Source organism: Mus musculus, chromosome 9 (assembly GCF_000001635.26).
Source record: "Mus musculus strain C57BL/6J chromosome 9, GRCm38.p6 C57BL/6J".
NCBI lineage: Eukaryota > Metazoa > Chordata > Mammalia > Rodentia > Muridae > Mus > Mus musculus.
The window spans coordinates 70,327,680-70,343,335 of NC_000075.6; the positions used below are offsets into that span (position 1 = coordinate 70,327,680).

At 44.5% G+C, this 15,656-nt stretch overlaps 1 protein-coding gene across 2 annotated transcripts in view; it reads left to right on the forward strand.

Annotated features, from left to right (window-relative positions):
• Myo1e (myosin IE) overlaps positions 1-15,656 on the forward strand; it is a 192,718-nt gene that overhangs the window by 120,330 nt on the left and 56,732 nt on the right. For both annotated transcript variants that reach the window (NM_181072.3, XM_011242814.1), the window contains exons 10-15: positions 7,436-7,632; positions 10,050-10,130; positions 11,038-11,124; positions 13,602-13,688; positions 14,303-14,470; positions 15,365-15,450. In NM_181072.3, coding sequence (NP_851417.2) covers positions 7,436-7,632; positions 10,050-10,130; positions 11,038-11,124; positions 13,602-13,688; positions 14,303-14,470; positions 15,365-15,450 — 706 coding nt within the window. The remainder of the gene's footprint in view (positions 1-7,435; positions 7,633-10,049; positions 10,131-11,037; positions 11,125-13,601; positions 13,689-14,302; positions 14,471-15,364; positions 15,451-15,656) is intronic.

The following is a 15,656-nucleotide window of genomic DNA, read 5'->3' on the forward strand; positions in this document are numbered from 1 at the left end:
GACACCTGGCAGAATTGAACCTTGAATTAAACATGCCCTATAAACTAGAATAGTAAACATCTAGCTTATTATTATTAATTTAGTGTTGGGGTGTACACATTGAACACATGTGCCATGACATCTATATGGAGGTCAGAGGACAACTTACAGGAATCGGTTCTCTCTTCTGCCACGTGTGTCCCAAGAATGGAAATCAAATCATCCGGCCATCAGAGCCCACTGAGCCATCACAGGGCTCTTCATCTAGTTTCAAAGATGAAGGCACCCTCTAACTATGAGAGGAGTAGCCTCTTCATGATGGGTCCCTTGGTGGCACTCTTTCCTCTACCTGGCCTTTATAATGAATAGGTACCTGAATGTCCTGACAGGCAAGGGACAGGAAGCATGGTGTGGAATGCTCATAGATTTGCAGTTTCTTCCATGGGTCTGATTTAGATTAGATTATTTTGGACACAGAGAAATGAACTTTGACCGTTGGGTTGGCGATAGTCCTGGTGACTGCATCTATCTCAGCCACATCCTTGAGACCCAAATGGTCATTTTTATTCTTTCAGAGGAAAGTATAACCTTACAGTATCCTTCCTACAGTAAGTTCCACTGGTCCCCTCTGCCTGTGATCTATTGCAAACCCTATAGCATATGACCCCAATCTTCCAGGCATCGGTGGCACTCCAGGCCATTCTGAGAACACACACCCACTTGAGCCACCCAGGAAGGCATTTTCCCCTCTCAGCATTCTTGGGGGATAATTTTAGACGCTGGGTAATAAATAGTATCCCACTCATTGCTGACAGGGCAGTGGGGAGATTTCCATTCCAAATAAGGATCCTTTTTTATGTTTTCCTTCTCTTTTCTCATAAAAGAGGGAAGTTCTGCTAACATCTGACGTCTATCTTTATCTGATAAAGACAAATTATATTTAACAAGGGAGGGTCCAGAAGACAATAAAAATGCAGAGTGTACATGAGGCTTAGGAGTGTGACCTAATCAAAATGGTAACTGCCTTGTAGGCTCCCTGAACTTCACCCTAAAGAGCAAAGTGGCCTTGACACGAAACAAATGCACCTGTGTGCCCACAAGGCTGCATCACATTAGCGGTTCTGGTATGATGGTGGTGTCTATGGAAGGAGACAGTATTTCTCTACCCCCTTGAGAAGTAAAACCCTCACTGCCTCCTAGTACTTGAGTGCCAGTTCAAGACCCTGACCCAGCAAATTTGTTCCTGGATCCTTCAGCCAACCAGGAGCTCACTGAGCCTCTCCTGGCACACATGAAAGGCTTGTGAATCTAGCAACTGCTTGTGAAATTCCCTGAGGAACGGGGATGGTACAGTGGAGGTCAGAGGAGGCTGAGCTATGAGCTAAGTAGGTTTAACAGACAAGCACACAGCCCTAGCTATCATTTCTTCTCAGTTCTGGGTTGTTCATTTAGCCATCTAGTAACATGGTCAACTGGGTGCCTGTTTGTGCCTTTGCCAGCAGCTGCCTCCCCTCCCCAGGGCTCGCCAGGGTTCCCAGAGATGAGAGTTGCAGAGTTACCATTTGTACATTCTTTCTCCTGCCTTCAGACTATAGGGAGAGTTTCTATCACCATGTTCTACAGTCACTTTTCCAGGCAGCATTGTATCTGGGAGACTATTCTGTACCCATTTCTTTTTTATAGCTACAAAATATCCTACTGCTTGGCTATACTTTGGGTTATTCAACTGTTATCATCTGTTGCTAAGGATTAAGATGTTTTCTGGGGTGTGTAGCTCAGTTGGTACCCAACATTTATAAAACCTTGGGTTTGATCCCCATCACCACATAGACAGGACAGGGCGGAGCACCCCTGTAATTCCAGCACTCAGGTATAAGCAGCATGAATAAATAGCCTTGGTTTATTCCATCTTTCTTATGTCCGAGTATATCTTTGGGATAAATTTATCAAAAGATAGCAGCTTTTCCTGGATGTTGAAGGAGATGGCTAAAATCCTGTTTAAACTAGCCCACTAAGGCAAGCCAGATGTCTGTTTGACCTGAGACTAATGGGAGCACAGAATTTTCTTTATTTTGTTGGAAAGCCAATCAAACGTTAACTGAGACACATGTGTACTTTTCCATAGCAAGATAGTAAAACCATGTCCTTTGACTCAACGAGTATAACCTGAATGTGATTAAATATGAAACTCAAGAACTTTGTTGAGTAAAAACATACTACTTTATTTTTTTATTAGATATTTTCTTCATTTACATTTCAAATGCAATTCCCAGTGCCCCCTATACCCTCCCCCTGCCCTGCTTCCCAACCCACCCACTCCGGCTTCCTGTACTGGTGCATATGATCTTTGCAAGACCTCTCCTCCCATTGATGGCCGACTAGGCCATCCTCTGCTACATATGCAACTAGAGTCACAAGCTCTAGTACTGGTTAGTTCATATTGTTGTTCCTCCTATAGGGTTGCAGACCCCCTTTAGCTCCTTGGGTGGTTTCTCTAGCTCCTTCATTAGGGGCCCTGTGTTCCATCCAATAGATGACTGTGTATCTATTTCTGTGTATCCACTTCTGTATTTGCCAGGCACTGGCATAGCCTCACAAGAGAGAGCTATATCAGGGTCCTGTCAGCAAAATCTTTCTGGCATATGCAGTAGTGTCTGGGTTTGGTGGGGTCCCCGGGTGGGGTAGGGTGGGATAGTCTCTAGATGGTCCTTCCATCTCAGCTCCAAACTTTGTCTCTGTAACTCCTTCCATGGGTATTTTGTTCCCCATTCTAAGAAGGAGCGAAGTATCCACACTTTGGTCTTCCTTCTTCTAAAAATGGAAGTAAAACAATGAAGAAAACCCAAAGAGAGACAACATACTACTTTAAAACCACGGAGGAGTTAAAGTGCACACAGCACTGCAGCCCTCCCTTTGGTAAACAGGTTAGAAAGCATCACCAAAACCTGATAAAATCATACTCATTGTCTCTTGGCCTTCCCCCTCGTAGCCCAGGCTGCCTCAACTTGACACGTAGCCCAGGCTGCCTCAACTTGACACGTAGCCAAGGCTGACATTGAACTTCTGATTTTCTGTGTACACTTCCCAAGTGGCAATGTTACAGTGTATCATTGTTACAGAAAACAATATACCTTCTCCGTGAGCAATTACTCCACAGCTTAGAGGTGAAGCAAGGAAGGCTTTTTACTTAATTGCCTGGCCAAGTGAGGCTAACATCCACATAACAGTCACCCTTGAACAGAAGATTTTCTGACATCTATGCACCTTAGGCTCATGCATTCCACAGACATTGCCATCTTTAAGTCTCTTCCTGGTCCAGCCCAGGTGATACTTCAAACAATCTGAACAGAGACAGGAAACTGAAAATTTGGCCACTAAGACAAATATGAGATTTAACCACCAAAGGGGCTGCATATCCCCAGGATTATTTTAAGGACTCCAAGAATGTTCCTTTTCGAGGGGTTGTTACCAGGGGTCATCTTGCCAACCTGGCAGAATTATGTTTTTCCTGATAAAAAGAGCACGGGGGATTTAGTGGCAGGTGAAGACCTAATAATGACTGTCACCCTGTGTTGCCCCCCTTGAGTGGTAAACCTTTGGGGATAGTTGTTAGAAGTCTCCTTGGTCATGTGAGTGGAGCCTAGTGCTGGTCAGTCCTGGTGAGTAAACATTGCACCCTAGCATCCTACGTCCTTCATCTCTAACTGGCCTGCTTAGCAGACTACTTATCTTTGGGGTATTTTGGAGTTTGTAGGCAGCACTCTTTTATCTAAGTCCTGGTGGTTTGATTTAATATCCCCTAAGCAAATACATTATTAGTCAATCCTTTATAACATCAATTTTATTACTTGGAGCTTTTTCTACATTAACTGTCTCACCCACTTTGTGTGATGCTGGGGTTGGGACCTGGGCTTTGTGCATGCTGAGGCAAGTTCTGTACTGAGCTACATCCTCAAACCTGCCACTTCTTTTAACTGTGTGAAGAGAGAACTTTATTTTTCTACATCCTTTTGACTTTTCTGTCCTCCTCATATCATATTCAAATCTAAGTAGGAAACTTATGTTGAATCTCTCATTGAACATTAAATCTTCCTTCACCAACTTAATGTGTTGAAATATTCTCCTACCACGTTCTTCCTGGTTTAGATGACTGAATAACTCCACTGGTCTTACGGCAACATTTACGATTAATCCTTGCCTCTTGCCTTTCCTTCCCCAAGCCTATGGGCCTCTGTGCTCAAGTTCTTCCCCGGCCTCGGCCCCACTCACACACCCTCATGGAAATTCACAGCCTGGAGGAAGTCAAGCTAAGCAAAACTATAATTTCAGCACCAGGGCAGCCGCAGAAGAAAATACGAGGCCATAAAACCTTGTGTTTGAAAAACATGGCATGGATTTGGTCCAAACCAAGTGCTGTATTTCCTCTCTAGTCTGCTTAGCTCTGTCCCTAAGCCTGTGGCTCGGGCTCTTGGCCACACTCCATGCCTTGTTTCTGGAGAGCCTGCAGCCCTCCACATCCACCATCTTCTATCGGAGAGCTACAAGATGCGGAAGGATAGCACATGTCCGGTCACTCCCTTCTGTCTGTTTTGTCTCAGAGGTCTCATCTCAGCCTTGTTTGGTTTTCTTAGCTAAGGCCATAAAGATAACAGCTTGAACTGTTTACAGACAGCTCATTCATTTCCACTCTTGGGATGGTTAAGGTTTGGGAAGAAGCACACATTTACAAAACAGACATGCTGGCTGACTATTCATTGTATCTGTGAAAAGCCCTAGTGAATATGTTCCTTTTTTTAATGGAATCTCAATAAAGAGCCCAGGGTGCATTTGACCCTGAAGGTTTCCTGCCTCAGTCTCATGAGTAACTGGAGTCCCGGTGTGCACACCACACTCAGCTACTGTAATTGTATGTGTGTGTATACAAGGGCACATGTGTGCATGTGGAGGCCAGAGGTCAACCTCAGGTGTTCCTCAGGATCCATCTTGTTTATTGAGGCAGGGTCTCTCACTGGGACCTGGGACTCCCCAGTTAGGCTAGGTTGGCTGACCAGAGAGCTCCAGGCAACTGCTTGTCTCTGGCTCTGCAGCTCTGAGATTACAAGTGTGCACCACCATCGCTGGCTTTTCTAGATGGGTTCTGGGGACTGAATTTAGGTCCTCATGCTTGCGTTGCAAGAACTTTACCACCTTGGCGTTTCCTCATCCCTTCTGTAAACTGTTGATGAAAGACCATGGCTCTAGTGAGATATGTCCTCCTTGATGTTGGCAGGAACGGCTTATTCAATATCTCATACTTGGTGAGTGTTTTCCTGGTCCCCACAACGCCAAGTGTCCAGTGTGATTTCTGGATATCTTCTCTCCTTACTTTGTACAAAAGAAGAATTTGCTTCTAGGAGATAACCATTGGGGGAAAAATCAAAGCCTGAGAGATAGATTTTTTATAAAATCGATGCTCAGGCTCTTTGTGAGAGCCTCGTTCGTGTGCAGAAGATATACCTTGTTCTGGTGTTGACTTTTTTTTTAAAAGACATGTTCATTGAATGACTCTAAGAAGTAAAGTGCTGAGACGTATCAATCAGTTAAATCCCAGCACTTTCTGCAATCTCAGTAGATCAGTCTTGATTGAGAGACGGGCAGTGTGTTCTCACTGTTAAAGGATCCTTTGGGGATCTTGTTTGGGTGTTGTTTGGTTGGTTGTTTGTTTGTTTGGTTGGTTGGTTTTGAGATGGAATCTCATTGTTTATTTAGCCCAGGTTGGCTTTGAAATCGTAATCCTCCTGCCTCGCCTTCTTAAGTATTGGAATGATTGGTGTGTGCCACAACAGTGATGTCATCCACAAGATCTTAACGTACTCCTTTCATCAGGAGTGAGAGAGAGAGAGAGAGAGAGACTCTTATCCAAGTTCAGATTTTTCACTTGTATCTATAAAGTCCTTCATTCGTGTACAAGAATGGTATTATTTATCCAGATAACATTCTGACCAGAGATCAAGGGAATCCTATTTGTATCAATAGCTTTCTTCTTGGCAGGTCCTGTGACCTGAAACAACTTACCACGCTCATGGGAGCCTTTAGTTTTCTATTTGAAGACCCCAATCCCCCCAGTACATGTTGTGAGGTAGTATGAGTGTACTTTGATACCAGTAACATAATCCCCTCTGTTCACATGCCACCTGCAGAGGACACACCCTGTGGTGTGTCTGTTAAAACCTTCTGGGGTGGGAAATGGCCGTTGGTGAAGTACTCACCATACAAGTATAAGGACCTCCTTTCAATCCCCAGAGTCCATCTAGGAAAGTTGGACTTAGTATCCTGTTACCTCAGCACTGGAGAGGCAGTGACTGGAGGATCTCTGGGGTTTGCTGGTCAGCCAGCCTAGGCAAATCAGTGAGCTTCAGGTTCAGTAAGAGATCGTGTCTCACAGAACAAGCTGGAAAGTGGCTAGGGAAGACATCTGTCATGGACATATGTGCAGACCCATGGAAACTCATAAATACATACACACGAACCCCTTTGCCTCCTGCTTCCCATCCTAGGTCACCCTTCCCCAATGCATCAAAGTCTAGCCCAATCTTTTAATCTTAGCTTTCAGCTGTAGCAAATGCGTAGCTACACCACATAGACCACATCCCAACCATGCCCCTGCTTCCTCGCTTGTTCCCTTAGCACACACCATTCCCCTCTCCACGTCTGTTCAAATCCTACCCCTCTCTGTCTTCCTAGTCCAGGTACAACCCCTTCTGATCACCCCAGAAAGCTTTAAAAGCTTCCTGTTCTAAATCTTCTAGGATTTTATAGTCTGATTTTATAGGATGCACTCTGCCTTTCAGGAGGTTTCTTTATTTGATAAAATTCCCAGATTGTATTTACTATCTTTCCCTCATTTTCTCTGTGTTATAAGCCCTCTCAGTGTAAGCATTCGGTCAGTAGGAGGCTGTAGGACTTAGTAGGTCTGTGATAACGGGGATAGTAAATGAGACCGTGAAAACATTGCACCAAAGGAGGAAAACAAAATGTTTGTTGATTGAGTTCCTGTTGACGTAAGCATGGAGACATGTCCGTTTTTCAGTATCTCAGTGTGATCTCAGTATTCGATGGCAGTTTGGGAGGAGGACTGGACTGTGTCCTTCTTGGAGCACTGATTTGAGTGACTGGAAGTCTCGGTCACCATAGGGGTTGATTTGCATAATAGGACAACTGGGTAAAACAAATAGGAATATGTATGATACATGGAGATTTGTCATCTCCAGGCTGGCTTCAAACCACAAAGTTCCACCTGCCTCTGCCTCCCATGTACTGGGCTCTACTACCAGGTAACATGTCACCTCCAGTAGAGGGGAAGTTTTAGAAGTTAACGTTGGTACCCATTGTCTGCCCACGCATGCACAAGGGCTTCCGTGTGCTCGGTAGATAGTGGTTACAATTCTGAAAGACAATCCTGTTTTACCCTCCACAGTTTTGGCTTTTCCTGCGTATCTGCTGGGTATAAACCAAGACCGGTTAAAAGAGAAGCTAACGAGCCGCCAGATGGACAGTAAGTGGGGAGGAAAGTCAGAGTCCATCCATGTGACCCTCAACGTGGAGCAGGCCTGCTACACCAGGGACGCGCTCGCCAAGGCCCTGCACGCACGAGTCTTTGATTTCTTGGTAGATGTAAGTAAATAGGAGCGGACATGGCAAAGCTTCAGGTTTTACATTGAAGGAATACAATGACTAAGAGTTTTTTCTCATGCTTGCCTCAAACTTTTGCCTCATCTTTTGTATGTGCCTCTCTGCCCTGTGTGTTCTCGTTCTCTCTCTCTCTCTCTCTCTCTCTCTCTCTCTCTCTCTCTCTCTCTCTCTCTCTGTTTCTGGTGAATCTTGAACCCAACTCCTACATATTTACAGCAAGGCCCAGTAACTAAAACCAACACAGTACCTTGAGGGAACAGAGGAAGCCTGTGGTCCAGGGCCATTCTTGATTTTTCTGTGTAAAGGCTTAGGATTGTTATATTTGGTAATAACACAGTTAATCTATGGCGAGTGGTTCCACACAGGAAGTGGTAAGCATACATCTTTCCTTGTATTTCTGAGGGGCAGGTATTTAAGATCAGCCTAGCCCATCAGCTCTGACTCAAACATACTTCAAGTTACAACACTGATGGAGAGCAGTTCTCCAGGCTGGCCTGGGGGTGGGAGGCATGGTGTCAAGTAGAAGTCTTCAGTGCTGTTGGTTAGAGGTCTCTGTTCATAGCCACACGGACCTCATCTTAAGGCAGCCTGATGTCGGCAGCTGATTTTTCCCAGAGCCAGTCATCTAAGACAGGGCATGCAAGCAACGGGCCATGAGTGTTTTGTTTTAAGATTTATTTATTTACTGTATGCAAGTACACTGTTACTCTCTTCAGACACACCAGAAGAGGGCATCAAATCCCATTACAGATGGTTGAGAGGCACCATGTGGTTGCTGGTTGTTGTTCAGGACCTCTGGAAAAGCAGTCAGTGCTCTTAACCGCTGAGCCATCTCTCCAGCCCAGACCATGAGTGTTTTATGTCCCAATCTTACACCTAATTATCATCACTTTGACAGTTGATCTGAATAAGCCACTGAGAAAGAGCAGTCCACATGGGATGGAAATTAAGCTGTGACTTTCATAGGGGAAAACATCAAAGGTTTGGGATATCTAAATGTTGAAAGATGGTGTTTTGCTTGATTAATGTTTTGTTTTGTTTGTTTTGAGATAGTATCTATGTAGTCTAGGATAGCCACAAACTCGATCTATAGCTGTACATGACCTTGACCTTTTGATCTTCCTGCTTCTGCCTCCTGAGTGTTGATGCAGGACTGTATGTACCACCATGCCCCACCAGTTTATGCTGTGCTGGTGACCATGAACCAGAGCTTCATGCATGTGAGGCAAGCACCCTACCAACTGGGCCACACCCCTCCTTGATGTTCGTTGTACTTTTAAATTAACTCTGATACTTAGAGACACAGCATAATCATACACACGCTTATATATGAATATTCTTACTTTGTTTGTTTTTCAGACAGGGGTTTCTCTGTATAGCCCTGGCTGACCTGGAACTCACTTTGTAAACCAGGCCATTCTCAAACTCAGATAGCTACCTGCCTCTGCCTCTGTGCCACCACTGACAGTATACACGCGCGCGCGCGCACACGCGCACACACACACACACACACACACACACAAACACTAATAATGGATGTTATTTGTAGATTATTTATCTTCTGCATGTGCTTCTGGGAACTGTGGCCACTTTATGCTCAGCATCGGTGACGTGTGTGCTGTGATGGTCAAGTGCTGAGTTAGGTTCATGTGACTGGCAGTTGCAGGTTTTGCAAGAGTGTTGCAAGGATCTTTCTCATATCACCCAAGGTGACTGCTTCTTCTAGGTCTCTGGACATCACTGTATGAACACCACCTCCATCGACCTTCCTTCATCCCTCTGTCTCCCCCCCCTTCTCTCTCTCACACACACACATACTCTCTCTACAGTTGTTTTTCAGATCTTCCCAAAACCATTTTTTGTTTATGTGATTGTTTGGTTGTTTTGTTTCATTTTGTTTTGATACAGGGTATCTCTGTGTAACCTTAGCTGTCCTGAAACTTACTCTGTAGACCAAGCTACCCTCCAATTCAGAGATCAACCTGCCTCTGCCTCCCAAGTGCTAGGATTACAGGCATGTGTCACCACCACCAGGTGGCATGTGCTACCACCACCAGGTATCCCAAGATCTTTTAAAAGCATACACAGCTTGTCTTCAAGCTGTCTTGTCTCCAAGGATCAATGTGGTTGCCGTGCAGTGCTCCATACCCTTCCTGTATGTCTGGTCAATAAGAATGAAAGAAGGGGACTAGAGAGATTGCTCAGTGGTTAGGACTGCTCTTCCAGAGGTCCTGAGTTCAATTCTCAGCAACCACATGGTAGCTCACAACCATCTGTAATGGGATCTTCTGATGTGTCTGAAGACAGCTACAGCATACTCACATACATAAAATAAATAAATCTTAAAAAAAAAAAAAAGAATGAAAGGAGTTATCTGCACTGTGTTTGTTTTCTCCTAGTCTATCAATAAAGCCATGGAGAAGGACCACGAGGAGTACAACATTGGAGTCCTGGACATCTATGGCTTTGAAATATTTCAGGTAAGGGGGATGGGATGGCTCAGTGAGTATGAGGGCTTGCCATGAAGGCATGAGGGCTTGAGTTCAGACTCTCAGCACTCAGGTAAAAATGGCAGCATATACCCATAATCCCCATGCTGTGGAGGTAGAGGCAGAGGCTCACGGGGGCTGGCTGGCCGGCCTTGCTCTAGGCTTAGTAGGAGATTTTGTCTTATGGGAATAAGGCAGGGAATGGTCACCCCCATATTCTCTCTCATCTCTGCCTTCACAGTGAGGGCTCCTGCAGGCCAACTCATGATCACACACACACACACACACACAATAAAAGAAAGGGGGAAGGTGAGAAATCAAGAAAGAAAAACAAAATGAGGTGGGGGCAGGGCTGAAGAGATGACTCAGTGGTTAAAAGCCATTGCTACTCTTCTAGGGGGTCTGGGTTCAGTTTCTTCCATTCATGTCAGTCATCTCACAACCACTTTGACTCCAGATACAAAGGATCTGATGCCCTCTTCTGGCCTCTGTGGGCATGCCCATTCGTGGCATACATACATACAACACACACACACACCATATAAATAAAAGTAATAAATAAGGAAGGAAGCAAGGAAGGAAAATAAATAGATTCCAGGTAAGGCCAGTTTGAACCGTCAGAGCTTGGCGGGAAGATGATGTCCCCCCAGCCTATAAGAAATACATTCTAGGCAATGCAGAAGCAGCAGGCTCCAGCTCATCTTGGTCTTTGCAAGTTCTTCGTGTACCTTTACCAAATTAGTTTCTCCTAAATATAAACCATGCTTCCTCTATTGACGTAGCTGGAGTTTCTGAAACAGCTTTCACAGGCATTTTAGAACATCACCAAGAAATGACTTTTTAAATGATCTTGTGATATGATTACAGGAAAGGACCTTTTTTTTTTCTTTTCCTCCAGAAAAATGGCTTTGAGCAGTTCTGCATCAATTTCGTTAACGAAAAATTACAGCAGATTTTTATTGAGCTGACGCTAAAAGCAGAGCAGGTAAGCAGCCCCTCTCCCTTCGTCTCGTTCTCTGTCTGAGTTGCTTCAGAGATATAGATCTCCCTTTTGATGACTGACTTGGGTTTCTGTCTTGTATTAGGAAATGGACCTACTGAAGTCAGCAGGAAAGCCATATGCCTTTGCAGATTTCAGTCTTTGAAATGCAAATACCATCTGTTGTGTGTTTCTTTCTCTGTCAGCAAGATAAGCTAGGAGACCTGCCTGACAGTGAGCTGTTTCTGCTGCTCTCTGTCCCACTGGCCAAGGTGCAGTGGGAGCCCTTGCTCCAACCTCCATTGTCTGGGAAACACCCCCAATCTTCCCCTTAAAGTACATATATTTATAGCAACACTGGCATTTGAATTCTTCCTTGGATTATGTCTAGCTTACACTTTATTCTAAAAGTGCAGTGTAGGTTCTCTGATAACTCCTGGTGCCATGTTCTTTCATATTTACAGAGTCTTCATCAAAAATAAAAACTGGAGATTTGAGGCAGCAGAAATTACTTCTCTTCTGGTCAGGTGTCGAGAGTCTAAGTCCAGCCTTGCAGGGAAGTCCCTTCAGACATTGGCGGGAGAATCCTGAAAATCCTAAGATTCTTTCCCTGCCGCATCCTGGTGGCTCTTGGTGACAGAGCTGTACTCTCCACCTTACCCTCTATTGCTCCAGGCTGTAGCCTCCCTCTCCTTTCATATCTACAAAGACCTTATTTCTAAACCTTGAATCCCGAGGTTCTGGGTGCACATGCAACCTTGGGAGAAGCTATACATATCAAATGCTGTCTAGGGACCATTACATGATTGGCATGTTAGCTCTCTACCACTGAAGATTGGCCAGAGTGAGGTGGCCAAAGGAGGTACCAACTATGCTTCGAGAGAGCAGGCAGGGTCTGACTTGTATAGATAGGTACTTTACCCAAAACCAGCCTGGCTACAAGAGGTTTGTGATGGAGAAATAACAGTAGCCACACAGTGAGATCCAGTGTGTAAATATTCTGTTGAATCTAACATATAGGATTTGTTTGAAGTTATTAGCAACCAGCGAAGAGTCACCCAGAATGATCCCTAGTTGTGTATTCTCTTCTAAATTCCTATTTTGTGTGTATGGATGCTTTGCCTGCATGTATGTCTGTGCCTTATATACATTCCTGGTGATCATGGAGGCCAGAAGAAGGCATCAGATCTTCAAGGACTAGAGTGTCTGATGTTTTGTGAGCTACTGTAGGAGTGCTTGGAATTGAATCTGGGTCCTCTGCAAAGACATCCAGTGTTTTTAACCTCTTAGAACCCCACACTTTATATCTTGAAAAACTAGACAATGGCAAGGTTGTTATTGAAAGATAAAATTAGAAGGGTGAGGACTTCGGTGCATGTAGTGTGCAGGAGAGGCTCACTGTACATCTGCCTGGAGATTCCCATGTGGAGATCAACTGAAACTGTGGGTAGAAGGAAGGCTGAACAAACATGACAGATGGAAATGTGCCCCACCACCACCACCGCACACACACACACACCGACCGCCTGTCATGTGCAAAGTCCTAGAAAGGAGAAAGATCTGACCCTGATTTTTTTTATTGCTGGGATAAAACACCATTGCCAAAGCAACTTAGGAAAGAAAACATTTAATTATGCTTATGGCTCCAGAGGTTTAGAGTCCACCATGGCAGAGCAAAGGGATGGTAATATGAACAGCTGAGAACTGGCATCTCAAACCACAAGGAGAAGGCAGAGAATACCCTGGAAATTGCAGGAGTCTTTTGAAACCTCAAAGCTCACCCTCAGTGACACACCTCCTCCAACAAAGCCACACCTTTTAGTCCTTCCCAAACAGTTTTAACAACTGAGGACCAAGTATTCAAATGAGTCTGTGGGGGACATTCTCATTCAAGCTATCACATAGAATGTCTTAGGGTTTCATTGCTGTGAAGAAATACCATGACCAAGGCAACTCTTGTAAAGGGCAACTGGTTTACAGTTTCAGAGGTTCAGTCCATTATCATCATGGCAGGAAGCATGGCAGTCTGGTGTTGGAGAAGGAGCTAAGAATTCTGCATCTTTTTCTGAAGGCAGCCAGATGGAGGCTCTCTCTTCCACACTGGGTGGAGCTTGAGCACTCTAGGAGACCTCAAAGTCCACCTATACAGTGACACACTTCCTCCAACAAAGCCACACCTCATAATAGTGCCACTTCCGATGGGCCAAGCATATTCAAACCACCACATGGGTTCAGGAGGATCAAGAGTTCAAGGTCATCCTTGGATACATATGGAGTTCAAGGCCAGCCTAAGATGCATGAGATGTTATCTCAAACAACAACAAACAAACTATTGTATGGTATAAATTTTAATGGCTCAAACAAAACATGAGAACCATTAAGTTATGAGATGTCCCTTTCCTATCACCTCTTAGTGAGGGAAAAGCAATTCAAGTTTTTACTTTCCTGGTGGTTTATGCAAGCTTCTAATTTCTGTTTTCCAGGAAGAATACGTTCAGGAGGGAATAAGATGGACACCCATTGAATATTTCAATAATAAAATCGTGTGTGACCTCATAGAGAGCAAAGTCGTAAGTACTCGCCTGCAGTCCCCTTCACTGGTCTATCCTTAAGTGAACTTTCATTCTCTGGGTCCTGTGTCACTGTCATTGATTTACAACTAAGGGAATGACTTGCACAGAATTTTAGCAGTAATGTTAGTAATGTGCAAATGTGTAACATGAAAATAAAACAATAGGCTTTTATTGCCACAGTAAATATGAATGTTCATGAAATGGCAAGTTGCAAATGGAAGTTGTTCCTGAATTCTAAACGATAGCTCTTGGTTGTATGAAATAGCAAATGAGGAGTCATAAGAAGGGCCACATCTTCCAGTCCCATCATGTACCCACATACACAGGAACAACATGCACACACGTGCACACACACACACACACACACACACGTATACCAAAAAATAAATAGAGAGCTAGCCAGCTTCTTGGAAGTGGGGTTTCCTCCATCTTTAGGTCTGAATGATAAAACCTCCTTTGGGAATTTTAAGTGCATTCTTCTTGGAAAGAATGACTGATGACCAAGATGGCAGCTGAGTCTTGGGAGTAGTCTCTTACCTTAAGATGTGACCCCGTAGGTGTTGTGTATTTGGAGGGGTCAGTGACCAGGTTCTTACCTTCCGTCACACTAGAACCCTCCTGGGATTATGAGCATCCTGGATGACGTGTGCGCCACCATGCATGCTGTGGGTGAGGGGGCTGACCAGACTCTGCTACAGAAGCTCCAGATGCAGATCGGGAGCCATGAGCACTTCAACAGCTGGAACCAAGGCTTCATCATTCACCACTACGCTGGGAAGGTAAGACCGCGGTTCAGTAGTCCGAAATTGATCCATTTTAAAGGCTCCCAGTGGTGAGCCTTTAGGGGTGGGATTTGTCTTCTCATGAACCAATAGACATTGATGTTATTTATAAGGCCTTTAAAGAATTTGAAGAGTTAAAACAGTACTGTCTACAGAGCTGCTAATTTTTAAGCACAAATCTCCCTGGTGTATATCGAAAATGCTGAAGCAATAGATTTTTGTCTTGAGAGTTGCAATCACAAATTTACATTTCTTCACTTTCCCATGGGCACCGGGACTATGAAACAGGAGAGAGTGTGCACTTTAATGTTTTTCCATACAAAATGGATGCTAGGTGCTTACAGGGCATTCCAACCATGGAATCTGGGGTCATGGCTCTTAGATGCTTCCCAGTCCTATGGAAATCCTGAGATATCTTTCCTCCCATCTGGTCATTGTTAGCCAAGGTCCCTGAGCACGAGCTTCAGGGCAGATGGGCACAGCTCTGGTGCCTCTTTTAAGACCAATTACCAAGTTTCAGTTGATTTACTTGGTGGGTAAGCATGAGGGCTCCCTTGTTCTTCCCTTAGTCCGAACTTGGGAAAAAATAACTTAATGCATTGCCCGGACATGCTTAGGGATCCACAGACAAATGGGTATGCATGTGTTCTTGAGAGCTGCAGTCCCATCCACAGATCATCGGGGGAGCCAGGTCTTTATCATCTACCATTTATAGGTCATGGTCAGCTGAGCCAGCTGATAGCCTTCTGTGTGACAGCACAAAGTGTGGCACCTCAAAGGCAATAGCCAGAAACATTCACCTTCTCATGAGGACCACCATGCTCACTTAAGGATATTTTTAACTGAAGAAATATGTAGGATAGAAGTTGATTGTGCTCTACTCTTGGCCAGGTTTCCTATGACATGGACGGCTTCTGCGAAAGGAACCGGGATGTGCTTTTCATGGACCTGATTGAACTCATGCAGAGCAGTGAGCTGTGAGTGTCCTTTATCTGGCATGCGGGACAGCTTTGGATTTTTTTAAAAAATGTATATGAGTATTTTGCCTGCATGTATTCTGTTTACCATGTGTGTGCCTGGTACAGAGGACAGAAGAGAGTCTCAGATATCCTGGAACTGGAGTTACAGATGATTGTGAGCAACCAGGTGGGTGCTGGGAGTTGAACCCAGGTCCTCTAGAACA